The sequence below is a fragment of the Sinocyclocheilus anshuiensis genome, unplaced genomic scaffold (assembly GCF_001515605.1).
Source record: "Sinocyclocheilus anshuiensis isolate Anshui unplaced genomic scaffold, SAMN03320099.WGS_v1.1 scaffold1162, whole genome shotgun sequence".
Lineage (NCBI taxonomy): Eukaryota > Metazoa > Chordata > Actinopteri > Cypriniformes > Cyprinidae > Sinocyclocheilus > Sinocyclocheilus anshuiensis.
This window is the reverse complement of record NW_015540875.1, coordinates 1,974,146-1,990,966: the sequence shown is the minus strand read 5'-3', so window position 1 is coordinate 1,990,966 and position 16,821 is coordinate 1,974,146. Positions and strand designations below refer to the sequence as shown.

At 36.2% G+C, this 16,821-nt stretch overlaps 1 protein-coding gene across 1 annotated transcript in view; it reads right to left on the bottom strand.

The window, feature by feature from the left end:
• Positions 1–6,392: 6,392 nt before the first annotated feature.
• eif3ha (eukaryotic translation initiation factor 3, subunit H, a) overlaps positions 6,393–16,821 on the bottom strand; it is a 68,819-nt gene continuing 58,390 nt past the window's right edge. The window contains exons 6-8 of the mRNA XM_016485831.1: positions 15,056–15,176; positions 8,605–8,737; positions 6,393–6,721 (exon numbers count right to left, since the gene is read on the bottom strand). Coding sequence (XP_016341317.1) covers positions 6,624–6,721; positions 8,605–8,737; positions 15,056–15,176 — 352 coding nt within the window. The 3' untranslated portion in view covers positions 6,393–6,623. The remainder of the gene's footprint in view (positions 6,722–8,604; positions 8,738–15,055; positions 15,177–16,821) is intronic.

Here is a 16,821-nt window from a genome sequence, read left to right as displayed (position 1 = left end):
AGGCAACCTTGCTGTCTGCTGCCTATATAGGAAGCAACCTAACTGAATAGAACCTCACTAGTGACCAATTTGGAACAAACAGAACTCCTCAAGTAGACTGCCTCACTATAATTTAGCATGTTGCTAGGCTGCATGGTACTCTAATAAACACAAAAAATACCCAGCACATGTAATATACCGAGTAATACAGTCCGTTTTCTGTACTTTTAGACATTTACAAATTGTATTTATATTCAGCAATTTTCTAGCTTTGCTATGTTCCCACTGAGTGTTTCAGTACATAATGAGATTGCCTTCCTAACAGCTCTTGTATCTAGGCCACACTTTTACATTAAAATGCTGTCTACTTGGGGAGCTCAATAGATTTTGGAACAAGCATCTCAGCCAGCTGACGGTAAGAAAAAGTAACACCACTGTGCTCTTGCTGGACAATTTGAAATTCACCTCATGCTACAGCCCTTGGTAGTGCAGCGTCATCCTGCAGAGGGACATGCGGTAGATCTGTTCAAAAGATGAAAACGTGTTATTTTTTCAGTCTTAAAATACCTTTGTGTATTCCAGCTTAATATGCAGATATCATATGAAGGCTGTCCATCCTGATTTGATGACCAGGCCAAAACAGCAACTTTGATTCAACCAATAGCATTGGGTTTAGGGTGGGACTATGTGAAAAATGTGAAGAAAAAAAAAAAGATTTTTCGAAGTTGTAAACAAAACAGATTATACAAGAAAATACTATTTCAGTTTTAACGTCAAAATTTCCCATTAAATTCAATGTTGACATTTTTACAATTGTGGCAATTTCTACATCACTTTTTTCAGTGTAAATCTACAGCATCATTACTCAGCTCAATAACGGTGTTGATGATGCAAAGTGTCATTATCCAGCAAAATTCAATTCAGATTTTATCATCATCCCAAAGTGTCAGTACAGTTAAATCAATGATACCACTGAATATAAGTGTTCAGGAAACCGGTTTCATCTGGTGGCATTAGCTGCTGTAGTGACAACCCCGTCCGTGCCTCGGTCAATGGAAGAAGCATGATTTGGGAAAGTCGTGGCCTAATGGTTAGAGAGACGGACTCGTAACCCAAAGGTTGCGGGTTCGAGTCTCGTACCGGCAGGGATTGTAGGTGGGGGGAGTGAATGCACAGCGCACTCTCCCACCTTCAATACCACGACTGAGGTGCCCTTGAGCAAGGCACCGAGCCCCCAACTGCTCCCCGGGGTGCTGCAGCAAAAATGGCTGCCCACTGCTCTGGGTGTGTGTTCACGGTGTGTGTTTGTGTTCACTGCTGTATGTGTGCACTTTGGATGGGTTAAATGCAGAGCACTGATTCCAAGTATGGGTCAACATACTTGGCCACATGTCACTTCACTTTTTTTTAATTTAACATTAAGAAACACATTAGAAACACAAAAGAAAAAGCTTAATTATCTTGCTAAAGCTTTATAATGAGACCTAATGGTTTGTAACTTTTTCCTTCATGGGCTGTCAGAGCTCTAGTGTTTCTTTGCATATATAATCCGTTCATATGCTTAGTTAATGGATGTCTTAACACTTATCCCATGTGTCATAGTACATGTTTTGATGGTTTCAAACAAGGATTCAACTTGTAGTCCTGGATTAGACACGTATTTGCATCAACAAACATCTCATTATGTGTGCATTGTCAAATGTACTTATAGCTGAAATGTTGTTTCTACTTCTTGCGTCACCAAACGGAATCCCTAAAACATTTTCTGAACACTTGTCAAAACAAAGAGTCTTTGAGATATTTTTGCCTGTTTTATCATCCACTATAGACAAATCATAAGCTTGATTGCTCTGAAAAGTAAAAGCGCACTACTCCTCAATACACTGCATGATTTGAGGTCTTACGCATGTTAAATAGCACTATAGATATGTCCATTAGAGAATATCTGCCTTCCTAAATCAGTACATTCGGGCTCTGTGTAATCAGATCATTAGTTTGTTTGTGCTGAACTTCATAAAGACTTGTTTGGTAGCTCATTTGTGAGCGAGAGCCATATGGTTCGCTCATTGGGCATTAAATATTCCTACTGGCACAACGATCAGATTTTGACAGATAATTTGTTTCCAGTGTGACAAGGTTTTGCAGCAAACAACTTATTTATGAGGTGCAATAGCAAACAAATATGCGAAAGACCATCTAGATGCAGCTCGTCTTATTGGATAAAGATTTCACATATGCACATGTGCAAAGTCACTTATGCTATCACGAAGAACAGCTCAGAGCTCTTACTGAAGGCCACGGGAATGGAAAAAAAGCAGCGATTTCAGCTCTGAAAATTGGGTGAGAATTTATTCCTCAGTTCCTGAGGTAAGCAATGTGAAAACGCTGACACTTCGGGAGAATTTACCGGCCTCCAAACCTTGAACGAGTTTCTCAAACTCAAGGTTAACTCGCACAGAAAGCATTTGTCTAAATCACCTGCAGGCGTCTGCAAAAGCCAGTCTGGGTCATCTGCTGCCTCTCTGGCGTAAGTGGTCTTGGACTGTCTGCTCAAAATGTAAAAAACACATCAAGCTTTTAGTGTCACAGCTCATTCAGGGGTTTCCTGGACATTGTTATTCAAATCAAAACATTTATGTCAGTCAAAAAAGACAATCACAATTTTCATTTCATGCTGACATTAAGAGACTATGTTTTGTAATGTAACATCGAGACCAATTTTTGGACAAAATGAAGATTAAAAATAATCAAATTAACCTCTTTTATTTATCTACAAACATACACTAAAGCATTTTAATTCATTTAAAAACACTAAGTGATAAAACAAAATTGAATCAACATTGGGAACGGTTCAAATATCACCAGTGTTCTCTCGCACTATGTTGGAAATTCCGATTTCCAGAGGTGAACAGAATGCAGCATCAAATAAGTTCAAGGAATAATCATATTTATTTGCACCAATATAGCCTATCAAAAATATATTAAAACATGAATACAAGTCAAGGATATTTATCTACATACACGAATAGCATATAAATAAGTGTAAAAGCACTATGGATTGAGGATAACAAATCAATGAAATGGCCTACATTTTTGGAACGGTTCAGAAATCGGCAGCGTTCTCACTAGGCTAGGCCTATTCCAAAAATAAAGTAGGAAATTCCGAATTCATGAGTGGAATGAAAAGCAGCACCAAACAAGTTCAAGGAATAATCATATTTACGTACCAATATATCAAAACATTAAAAAGGAAATTGATATTTATCTAGGAATGGAATGGTTCAAAAATTGGCAGCGTTCTATCGCATGGTTCCAAAAAGGAAGTTGGAAATTCCGAATTCGTGAGTGGAATGCAGCATCAAATAAGTTCAATGAATATATACACTCTAAAAAATGCTGGGTTGTTTCAACCCAACTTTTGGGTTAAAACTTTAATTCAAAAATTTAACCCAACAGCTGGGTTAGTCCATATTTGACCCAAAGTTGGGTTGAAACAACCCAGCATTTTTTAGAGTGTAGCCTCGGCTACCAAAATATCAAATAATATATCAAAACATGAATAAAATAGGCAGGCTATATCTACATACATTAACAGCATTTAAATTAATATAAAACAGTCTGATTGACATGACAAGAGCAACAAATCAATGAATCTACTTTTGGAAAGGTTCAAAAATCGGCAGCGTTCTATCGCACTACTCCAAATTGGAAGTCGAACATTCCGAATTGAAAGCATGTAGGCATTTTTGCGCTGCATTTAGAAAAAGAACAGAAAAAAAGCATGTGCTGTAAAGTAGGGTCAGCTACAAAGCCAAGTCAATCATTGGTTTATCCTCTCTATCAGCCACTCGCAGCTGACAGAAAGCTTCTCTCAGGACGTGTCTCCTCATAATTATCCCAGACAGTTTAGGTCAGTCTGTATTACGCGGCTTGTGCTTTATGACGAAGCATCCCACACACAAAAAAAAGAGAGCAAAAAAAAAAAAAAAATCGCTTAATTCTCCGAAGGATCCTGACAGGCCGCGGAGGCCGCGGGGTGAACGAGTGACAAAACCGCGTGGCGGATTTAGCGGTGTGAGAAACACAGTATCGTTATGAAACCGCTTAAAACAGACGATGTAAGTTAGGCCTGTATGTCCCCAGCCCACTGTATTTTGTCTTAATCTTCAATCTTTCGTATTTCTCCTCATCACGCAAATCCTTCATTCATCTTTCCCACCCACACCTTTGCTAAATCAATATTTTCTTTAGGTTTTGAGGATTTACAAGATTACTTTTGGATGGGTGGGGGGAACTCTTCTCGGCTCCTATCGCTGTGCACAGAGAATCTGCAGTTGCCATGGCAATTTCAGAGAGGAAGGGAAAAAAGCAGGAGTCATGACTTAACGGCGAGATAACTGGTTTCATTTTATTAAGCCGAGGCATTGTCCATCATTACTGACAAGCTGATTTGAACAGCGCAGCCCGAGCGGCTGCTGTTTTTAATGAACGCGACATATATATTTATATACATTTCAATAGGTCGAGGTAATGCGGGCTTCGAGTTGCCACACAGAGAGCCTCACGAGGGCACCGAGCTAACGGAGCGACGCAGACCTGCGTAAACATCTTAAGGATGAATGACAAACCCGGGAACACGGAGTTCTGCTGTATTCCTCACAAAATATGGAAGTACATTCACAGTCTCGAAGTTAGTTTTGCTTATACAACTTGTTTTCAAATGAAAAGGACATCACATCCTCAGTGTCGACGACTACGTGATGCTGGAAGGATACTTACATAGGCCTAGCTAGCCTTCTAAGCATCCTTACTGACAATTATTATTTTTTGGATGGTTTAATAACATTTTTTTGTTTAAAAAAGAAAAGAAACAACCAATCCAGCAACATTTCACACGTTTAAGAGCCCAGTAAAATTAAAAACTGGTTTAAAGCTAATAGGGCATTTGGACAGATAAATAAATAATAATTTAATTAATTAAATCATAGCCTATGAATATCAATTTCTGTCATATTAAACTGTTGCTGCTGCTTACATCCTGACTAAAGGAATACAAGGACAAACTTACATTGAAAAAAAAAGTTTAAAAACTACAGGCTAACAAGCAAAGCTTTGTCTGCAAATTAAGGTTTCACCCACGCCGTACTGCCAATAGAAATAATTTCTCTTTAAGGCTGTTAAGGCTAACTTTGGTGTAATCTATAAAAGAACCAACTAACACTTATTTCAGTGACCATGTGTACTCAGCCCACAAAAAAAGTGGAAATCTGTGTAAGTGGACTTTCAAGTAAATAAATGTATATTCAGTTTAATTTTATAGTGTCTCAGTCTCAGTGCTGTTGTTGTTTTTTTGGGATTCAAGTGTTCTGATAATAAAAAAGACTGTACAGTAAAATGTAAAGTTTTTATTATTATTATTAACTGATTAATTAACTAATTGTTATTATACGCAATAATGATAAAATTATATTAAAAAGACAGGAATGTATTACTATTTTACAGTACAATAAAAGTAATTCAATTACATTAATACAAATATTAGGCTACATTCGATAAAACCACAAAACAACAGAAAATATCACTTGTACAATAGTAATAAAATATAAGTAATATTAATTTTATAATACATTGATGGCATTAAAATAGTAATATATTTCTGTCTTAATGTTCATGCATTAAAAACCTCAAGCTTTTACTTTGGCTGAAAATGATTTCGAATGGGCGTCAATAGAGAAAGCGTCTTTTAGCAAGATGGTATAGTTACTACATCTACTGTAACAGCATTAACTTCACAAGTGTCTAGGATGCTTTACATTGGCAGCAACCAATTATATTTACATTGGCATGTTGCTAAGCTAAGAGTCCATTTTCGATTGAGTTTAGCTCATTGATAGGAATTGCATATTTATAATCAACATTTCTCATGGCTTCTCTGCATCTTGGTGCTTTTTCAACAAGCTCATCGTAATGCATTCTGGCATTGGCTTCTGTGAAGTATACATGCTGTTTTGCATGAAGCAATAATGTTGCAAACCTACCTTTGATGTCGAGAGCCCACCTATGATGCTTTAAAATGCACAGAAACAAACTGCCTCGTGCCAACTAAGTGAACTGTTTTTATAACTACAATTTAATCGACAGCAGATGCATCTTCTTTACAGCGTTTATGACTTTACTTGCTTTGTTAGAAGTGACATGAAAATCTTTACATACCAAAGACAGCATTCTGCAGCGTGGATAACCTGCTGTGGAAGAACATGAGCAAGAAGCACACTGCCGTTCATAGTGCACATAATTACTTGTGATTAAAGCTGATCCGACAGCCTCATTAAAACACCCCAAACCAGAGTCATTTAGTGCACAAACCCAGTGTGAAAGCAAGTCTGAAACAGAAATTCGAAAGAAAAAAAAACTTCAATGGTATTACCAGTTTATTTCAACAATCAGACAGCAGGATTCTTCAGCACATATGCTGCAACTTGGATAATGAATAAGCATCAAAAAGGCGGCAATGAGAGACGCATACATCTTTATTGTACAAATTACAAAACATCTGCACAAGATCTTCCCTTAAGCTCATTATAATGGTTTCTGTTGGAGGTTAGAGATGGGGAAAGGCAGATGCGTCGCTCTGTTTCGTCTCTCTAGCTGCTGTGGCCCTGCAGTGCCTCTGCCATGAAGAGTTTCCCAAGGTTCTGCGAGGTGAACTCCTTAATGTTCTGACAGTAGTTGTTGATTTGTCCTTGTGAAGAAGCAGAAGGAAACAAATTAATTATATACAACAAGACCAAGCGATATTGATTATTTAACTGTAGCGACTATTTACACCCAGGAGTAAACAGCACTGGCCACACAGCAATGGTCTGGAGAAGCCAGACAAGCCACAAGAAAATCAGAGTTTGATGTCAAGGACTTGGCATATAACTGCAGTTCTCAATCCTGGTCCTGAGGGACCAGAACACTGCACATTTTAACCCTCTGGTGCTCTTTGGTCATTTTGGACTAAAAATGCGGTTTCGTTTTTTTGTTTCAATCATTTTTTTCAGTTCATCAGAATGGTATGAAACTTTGTAAAGGTTTTGGCACTTGCTATGTGAACACACACACACACAAAACATGATTAGACATCGACATGAAAGAAAAAGAAAAAAGAAAGACTGAATGGTCCAGAAAAAAGTCCTTTTTAAGATATCAACCTCAAATTTGGAACACAACTTGTTCAGACTTATGACTTTGGTTTTCTTGCAGTTTTGGAAAATACAGGATTCATTTAAAATTTAAAAAGGACATAATAGGTTAGGTACCCTTTAAGTGTGTGTTTTCAAAGCATTCAAGATTTATGACAGTTTAAGTTGAAAATTTAAATTTTAGGTCTATTCTAAAAAAAGTGGCTAACAGATGATAAATGGATTATAAATGGCAGCATAAACAATTTAGTACCACAAATCCCCTAAAAATAAAAAATATTACATAAAAACACAATTAAACTAAAATATATAGTAGGGTTGTGACGGTGAGGAAATTTTCCCACTGGTTAATCGACGTGTGATAACACCGGTAATACCGGTTGCGGCTTAACACCGGTATCACCGTCAGCACCGTCTATCGCGGCAAGCCTAATATATAGTACATTTAATTTCATCGAAATGAAGGTCATTTTTGACTGCCTCATGAGCAGCACCAGAGGGTTAAATCTGACACACCTGGCTCAGGTCTTGGAGCCTCAAAATGAGCTTCTGATATAAATCAGGTGTGTGGAGTAAGGAGAACATCCAAGGTTTCTATATTTATACATTGTTTCTGCAAATTCTAAAATGTCAAAGTAATGGTATTTAATTGGCTAACAGACGTGGTTTTGTGATAATTGCGAGAATGACTTGTAATGGCCTTGGTGCATCAGCTGGAAGGGGCTGAAAATTGCAAACAAATCTGTATGCCATTGTGGATTCATGGAGTTTCAGAGTTGTATAATTTCCAGATCATAATGAAAATGTAAAAAATAAAATACTATAAATAGTTATATTTATGATTATTAATAAATGTGTTTTTGTAACAAATATTTACCAAAAAAATATTTAAAAAGTAGCCAGTATTTATTTATTTTTTTACAATTTTGACAGGGCAGGTTTTAAATAAATTAATTTAAAAAATAATAAAAATAAATATATTAGTAGAACTTTTTCACCTTTTCCCAAAGTGCGTGTCCAAATAAGTACTGGCTCAACTGGGACAGCTAAGCAGAAAAAAAAAATTATTGTTGAGCCCTGACTACATGTAGAAATGGACAAAATTAAACTTAATTAAACAAGATTAATCATGTTGATGGGGGGAGGGGGGACTATTGACAAGCTTAGTACTTAATCATCCTCTTCAGAGATGATGTTTGTCCGATAGAAGAGGCCAAATCTAACTGCGACTCCATCGGGATAAGAACATGGTGTGAAGATTTAAGACCTGCAGTTATTCCCATTCCCATTTAAACGGATCCATTCATTGCTGAATTGATCAATTCATGGATCGATTCTTTTAGACAGAGGACTATAAATTTCCAATGCCCTGCAGAATATGCTGGAAGAAAAAGGCGTTTAATTGAGGGTGAACGGCGACCGTTGACCTCCCGGGTACCTGCGATGAGGAGCGTGTCCATGCGTGCAGGCGCCTGCGGAGGTTTGAACATCTTACTGATGTCTTCTTCCGGTAACGGAGGCTCTCCACGACTCTGCCGCTGGGCGTTTTCCTGCTGCCTCCTTTGGAGATACTAGAGGAAAAGAGTGTGGAAAATAGGAGAGAATGAGCTAAGGAGAAACTAGAAACTTTTCATGGAAGAACTTGGCGTGACCCAAGCAGCATCAAAAAGACAAAAGGTTTTCAAAGATGAAAACTGAACCAGAATGGAATACAGAAGGATTGCAATTCCCAACAACACCGCTGGCATAAAATAGCCACATCGCTGGCGAGTTCATTTGAAGAGCAAGTCAGATCGTCCCTAAGAATACAGATGCATTTCTGGGCATCAGGACACTTTAGGATCACTACATGCTGTGATGCTGTGTACTGCAAGCTTTAGGGAAAACTTATTCAAGCATGCGTTAGAGAGGCAGACGGGCGGTATGAAGGTGTATCTACACAGTGCAATGGTCAGAGATTACATCCTTTTGACCAAGACATTTCCATGACCTCATGACAATCTTTGACTACATTTTAAGTCTCAAATAAGTCTAGACCAAAAAAAAAAAAAAACAGTTATTAAAAAATAAGGAATAAACAAACGAGAAACAAAGAAAAAAGCAAATGAGAAAGAAATAAAAAGCAATACATAAATGCAAAGAAATAAAGAATATTCAAAATAAATAGAAGAGAAATAAACTAAAAATCAACTACATAGAAAAGAAATATGAGAACAGGAGAAATAAAATAAAAAATAGAGAAATGAAGAAAATAAGAATAAAGAGAATTTAAAAAATAAAATAAAATATAAGAGTATATGGATAATTAAAAAGATAAAATAAATAGAGAAAAAGAAAGCAAAAACATAAGACAACAATAAGAGAAATATGAGAACAGAAAAATAAAAATACAGAAAAAGATTAAAAAAGAGAAATGTGAAGAAATAAATCAAGAGAAATAAAAGGAGAATAAAAAGGACAATTAACTACAGATTATAAAGGTACAAATAAGAAAAACACAAGAAATTAATAAAAAGTATTATAAAAACTTTTTATAAAAAGTAGAATAAAAGAATGAAAATTATTAAACCAAATAAAGGAGTCAATAAATAAAAACAGGATAAATTGATAAATTAAAATAAAGAAATAAAAGAAATACAGAGAAAAATAAGAAATTAAAAATAAACAATAGAAAAAACAAAGATGAGTGAAATATGAGAAAGAGAAATATAAATAATGAGAAATAAAGGAGAATAAAAAGGATAATTAATAAAATAAATATAAAGAGAATAATAACTGAAAAATCAAAAGCAAAACAAATCTATAAAATACATAAATGATATGAAGCAGCTTTGTGTTTAATCCACAGGTTTATCCAAAATTCTGCATTACAGGGAAAAAAACTAAAACCTATCACTATATCCACACGGTTAACGTGACATACCGCCCACCTCTGACAATACAGCAGTGTCATTACTTCAATGTACACCTCAAAACAGGTGGATCTGACATATCTGAAACTGCAAACAGCACAGCTCCACAAGTCCTCGATTTGCCCTAGTTTTGTCAAGCTCGACCATTCAGGGCTTCTTTTTTTTTTTTGAAGGTGCAGTAGATCAAATTTGAATATATTCATGGGAAAAAAGACGAGTGGAATTCATATCCTATTTGAGTTGGTGCGACTTGTGTCACCATTGAGGATACCGGCCATTTTTTTTTAAATTAGGCATATGATTTAGGAATGCAAACTGCCAACACAGCTGCAATTCTCTTTGATATTAAATGGTGATGGATGCGGGTCATTTGGTTTATATGGTTCACCCGGGGACCGGCGCGCGGAGACAGGAAGCATATGATCGATGACAACAGTAATTACGGCAGATTTCAGCGTGCTTGGTATAGGAGCCGTTGTGGCGACCTGATCGTGACCAAGCCACTGGGGTCTGGCCTCATTTACGGCGCCGTTTGAGGGCACCCTTTAAATTTCTTTGAAAGGATCAACCATCCTGTCAAACAGGAAGTGCTAACGGTCTGATAAACACTGAAGTCTCACTGGAGAATCGTCCCCCTGATTGCAAAGTGTGTTTTGTTCTGGAAGAAAGCAATGTTTTTCAAAGTGCTAATGAGGCAAGCAGCAACAGGCAAGAGGCGTAGAGAAAAAAAATTCAATATTATACAAAAATAAAAGCCATTTCAAAACCAACCACGATTTAATCCAAAAGGAGAAGTTTAGTAGATTGTCTCAGGTGCTCTTTTTCATAAAATGAAAGTGAATGAGGACGGGGGAAAAAATGTGCGTTTCTTCACATTTCGATTAGAGAAAGGTAAACAGATAATTTAATAGCAGTGTTATTTTAGTATTAAGTATATACCATTGTAATATTTATTAATATTTTAATTCGCTTTTATTTTTATATTTTCATGTTTCATTTTAGTATTTTTTTATGTGCTTTTGTCATTTTTACTGGTCTTTTTTTTATAAAACATTTCTATTTAGCTTTATACTTCAGCTTTAGCTTCATTTGTGTTTTTTTTGTGTGTCATTTTAGCACAAACATTTTATTTAGCCGTCAAGGAAACATTTCTAATGCTGTCCAGCTACAAAAATGACAAAGCATAATAAAAGTACCATAAAGAAACTTGTATATTTTCTTGTGAATATAGTTTTAAACAATCATTTTATAGTGAGATCGGTGTTATTTTATCATTCTGTATATACTATTATAGTATTTATCAATATTTTTAATTAACTTATTTTTTGATTTCCAGGTTTCATTTTAGTTTAAGGTAGTCCTTTTTTTTTATTTTGTCATTTTTTAATTTTGTATTTTCTTATTTCTATCTATCTATCTATCTATCTATCTATCTGTATTTTTCATTTCACATTTTTTTTTGTTGTTGTAATTTTAGTATTCAACTTATTGTATTTTATTTAGTTGTCAAGGCAAAATTTCTGATGCTGTCAAAAAATGACAAAAAAAGCATAATAAAGGCATAACATAAGAAACTCATATGACTTGCATTCTATTTGGGAAACCTGTTTGAAAAACATTATTCTGCTCATTTGTTGATGCTTGTAGAGCAAAAAATTACACACTTTACCTTAAAATTGTGGCCCATTCCTCTTTTAAAACTATTGAATGGTTTAATAAGACTTGAAAATATAATGCAAGTTATACAGACCATTTCTATGTGTTTTTTTCTCATTTTTGGAGCCTCATTCACTTTCATAAGGAAAACAGTGGCTTGGACACTCTGTAAAATATCTCCATTTGGATTACACACACAAAGTCAAATGGACGTGTCATTTTTTATTGAACTATTTCTTTAAGGGCTTTTCTATTTTTTTTTTCCAGGCATTTCCTACTAATTAACATCTTCCATTGAGCTACTTTCTCTTTAATTAACATCTGTAGGCTTGGTTCACTGCTGAAGACCATCGCTGATTTTTCCATTTTTCTGATTTACTATAGCCAGAGCATTTCCACCTGGGAAGAGCAAGCTCTCCAGGGTAGAGAACAAAAACAGAAACGAACTTTGACAAATGTGCAACCATTCCAGCCGTTTCTGTCATATTCATAGCGTGACGACATGTTATCATGGAGCGACTTGAAAAATAGGGTTTGGCGTTATCTGATTTCAAGGGTGGCCTCTCTTCAAATGATCCCGTTGTACTTACATAAGGTCAGATATAACACAACTCCATACAAAATGAACCCAGAAGCGTCCCGTACTATTTCACACTCCTCTTTCTGTTGTCAGGTGGTGCTCAGAGCTCATGTTTACAAAATACCTGCAATTCAAAAACCTGAAAATGTCAAGGGCATTTTGGTCGATTTGTCAGCCTGGCGAAATGGATAAAATTATGAATCTGAAGCAGGTAATGATTGTAAATTAGATGGCCCTCCTGAACCCTAAATAACCATCTATTGACCGGTTTTACCTCAGCCAGAGAGCGACGTCAGCCATTTACAGTACAGGTCATTCCTAGCATGCAGCACATTTTCATGTCCTCATCATATATATATATAGGATAAAATATTAAATCACAATGTCAAAGATGGAAATAAAATTAGTTTTCTTTTATTGCAATAAATCAATTAAGTGAACATAAAAATTTCACTACTTAAAATTATTTAACTAATTCGATTTGACTGTCATTTTTTTCATGTCACCAGGTGCTGCACTTACTTCTAACATGAAAAACTGGTAATTTATAAAGAAACACTCCTAGAGTTTCTTCATATTTCAATTAGAACAGTTTCAAACTAAATTTTAATTGAGCAATTTTGCCTTGTCTATATACTATTATAAGTAGGGATGTAACGACTCACTCAACTCACGATTCGATTCACAATGTAAATGTAAATAACAAAACTAAATTGAAATTTTAAAACAAGCCCAAAATCAAATAAATAACACATAAAATAAATCTCTTCACATAAACAAACTAAGGCTTTTTCTGTGCTCTTTCTATTTAAAATTAGAGGCAACCACTGCGTTTTAATTACAATCCAAACAAAGATGCTACATGCATGAGCATTTTTTTCAGATTGCATAATTTTCTAAATTTGAAGTAAAAACAGAATGGTCTGACTGTAGCTTTGTAAAATTGTTACATAAAACATCTGAACAAAACAAAAACAGCAGACGAGCTGAATTAGAGTGCAGATTCACTCTCTGACAGCAGGTGGCGCTTATGGAGCAGCAGATATAGTGTTTCCTCGGTTACTGCTGTAAACAAAACAGCACTGTACTTATGAACACTACTTTAATATGCATTACACAGAGGCAAGATGAACAGAAAACGCCATATAACCTTTCCGAAGATGGTCAGTTCTCTTCAGAAACACAATCATATTAAACCTCACCCACAAATGTTTCGCGATTCATTTAACATCTCGACCAACTTCAATAATCACACATTTTTATCAATTTTCAACCGGCTCAGGGTACATCGTTACATCCCTACGTAAGAGTAGATGCAGTCATTTGTAGCTTCTAGCTTTATTCTTCTAGCTACAGTGGCTAAAAATTCGTAAGGCTTGCACATTGATAGAAAATGTCTTACTTCCACATTGTAAAATAAGATGGATGCATCACATACATGTTTTTTCTTTTCATAGAAAACAGAGTGGATGACAACGACATGTAACCATGCCCTCTACGCTATCTGCGATGTGTTCACGCAATTCTACGAGCCTCTCAGCGAGGTGCTTCTGGCGGATATTTTCGCACAGCTGCAGTGGTGTGTGAAACAAGGTGGGGATTTCGCTCATCTGTTGTGCTAATCATGAGGGAGAGTTTAGGAATTTTAAGACATTGCCCTGCTACTTGCTGTACTTCATTCCCGATGGACATTGCAGATTCACTCTCTGCCAGCAGGTGGCGCTTAAAGCGTTTCCTTGGTTTCCGCTGTAAACAAAGCAGCGCTGCACTTATGAATTTTAATATGCATTATACAGAGGCAAGAGGAAAAAAAAAATATACCATCGAAAGACAGTAAGTTCCCCTCAGACATACATTCATATAAACTCCTACCCCTAACCGAATCGCGATTTGTTTAGCATCTCAACCGATTTGAATCGTCACTTATTTAAATCGATTTTCAACCAGCTCGTGGTTAATCATTACATCCCTAATTATAAGTATAGAATATTTTGATTTAGCTTTTATTTTTTTATTTTAATTTAAGTTTTAGTAATTATGCTATATTCTTTTGTCATTTACTTTTTTCAACATTTCTATTTAGATTTAACTCATTTTTTATTTCAGTTTTATTTTGTCATTTTAGTATTTATAAAAACTTATTTTGCTTCAGTTAGTTATTGAGGCAACATTTGTAATTTATTTATATTTATATTTTGTTTCAGGTTTATTTAAATGAAGAAAACTCAATCGTCATTGTAACATCATCATCCTCCAGGAAGTGACATCATTTTGAAGGGGAAAAACTATTACCATTTACTTATGCTTGTAAATTGTATGTTCATTATCAATAATAAAGTTTATGCATCTGAGCTTGACCAGACCATATTTCTGAAAGTCCTTAAATTATTGCATAACTTCAATGAATCCATATGCATGATGCAGACTTCATCTTGCACCAGCTCTTTTCTCACGCTTTGTTGGTTTTACTTTCAAAAGTATTGATTACGAAAAGCAGATTTCAAACACAATGCATTAATATCAAAGCCTCTGCGTTTCCTTCAAGAGTATGCGCGCATTCAATCAACCTCGTCTGGACCTGCACTCTTATTCTGTAATTAGACATGTCAGCCACTCTAAACGACAACTCGGGCTGAAACGGCACTGCAGTGTGCACTTTAAAAAGCCAATACAAAAGAGAGTGACGGCGCACCAGATCAGCGGCCACCGAGGAAGAAACAAATGAGAAAAAGCAAATGTACCTGCTGCTTCTGCTGCTGCTGTTTGCTGAGGTTGCGGCAGTACGTATTGTACTTGCCGATATCTTGGCTCATGTCATCCATGCGGTCCATCAGCAGCTGAAGGCTCTTTTCCAGGTGGTTACTATGGAAACAGATTGACAGATAGTTTAGTCAAACAAAGTTTGCGTAATCAACGGCTGACTGCACATCAAAGCGTAATTGCTCCACAGTGATCTTCTACTCAATTAAAAACCCAAGATGACAGTAGCATGATGTGCCTGATAAGGATGACTATCTGCTCTGAATTTACATGGATGAGGGAGACGTCTACTTGTAGCATGTGCCGATTTACGAGGGGCCACCAAATATAACCTTCTCCTGATAGATCGGCTCTGTTCCAAACCCTATGTAGGCAGCATATTAGAAGGCGGTGCCAACGCAGAATCTGTTCCAAGTGCTACATATGTTGCTTTTGGACAAATTCTAAACAATTGCATGCATGCTTCATCAAGAAAGCAATCCCATAATGCATTCCCTAGTTGTTATACCACCAAACCTGAGTCAAGTCTGCCAAGCTCTTCATGTGAAAAGTGCTATTTGTATGTCATTCAAAGGTAGAGTGTGTAGAGGTGCCATTTCAGTAAGAATGCTATCTATTGGCGCTTTTCCACTGCATGGTACGGCACGGTACGGCTCGGTACGGTTCACTTTTGGGGGGTTTTCCACTGGGTACAGTATCTGGTACCTGGTACTTTTTTTAGTACCACCTCAGTTGGGGTTCCAAGTGAACCGTACCGTTACCAAAAGCAAACCAAGCCGAACCGAGCCGTGCCGTACTGAGCTGTGCCGAGCCGAGTCGTACCATGCAGTGGAAAAGCGCCATATGTAGGCAAGGCAGCTCACCAGAGTTTGGAACGGAGCCATTCTACCTCGTACTGTAATTCCCAGAAAGCCAGGTGAATTGCTTTATTAATCAAGATTAGGCTTTCGAAGACACAATCATTTCCATTTTTATCTAGGGATAGCGTGCAATCACAGAGCCCTTCCGAGAACATTTTGGAGCATTAGGAAAAAGATGACACCAGCTACTGAACACACTTTGAAGATAGTAGCGCACTGTTGCAAACTGGATTTAAAAAGTTTAATTGATACACTGTAAATATGATTGTCATTTTAATGGTAAGAGACTGTAAAAATGCTATGGTAACTGGTAAACGGAAAGTAAGTTCCCTTACTACATAGGGTGAAAAACTATAGCAGTAATACATCTGAGACATTCAATGTAATTTTACAGTAAAACACTGTAGAAGTGAAAAAGAACAAGTCACCTTATAATTTACAGTGAAACGCCTTAAACTGACATTCCCAGACATTCTTGGGACAGCTCACATTTGATGATTTTTTTCATTTAAATAACCGTTTCTTACATATGTTGTTAAATTAAAATGTATTGCATTATTTTATCACCACGTTACCATGATGGTGTTTATTTGTAAGACACTATGCATCTTTTCATTTACATCAGCTTTTGGAAGAGCTGTTGTGATGAACTGCGATTCCATCATGTGACTTTCTCTTTACCGCCTATGTTTTTATTGTAATTGCCAGTGTATTAATAAAAGTAAAAAACTGATTTACGTAATTTGGTATATTTTGGTATAAGTTCATTCTGTAAAGCATAAGTTGCTACCATACCTTTACACAAGGTTTTTTTTACCATAAATTTCAAAAAAATGTTACCGTATAAAACTAAAATTAAGACCTAGAGTAGATCAATCAATGCTTGT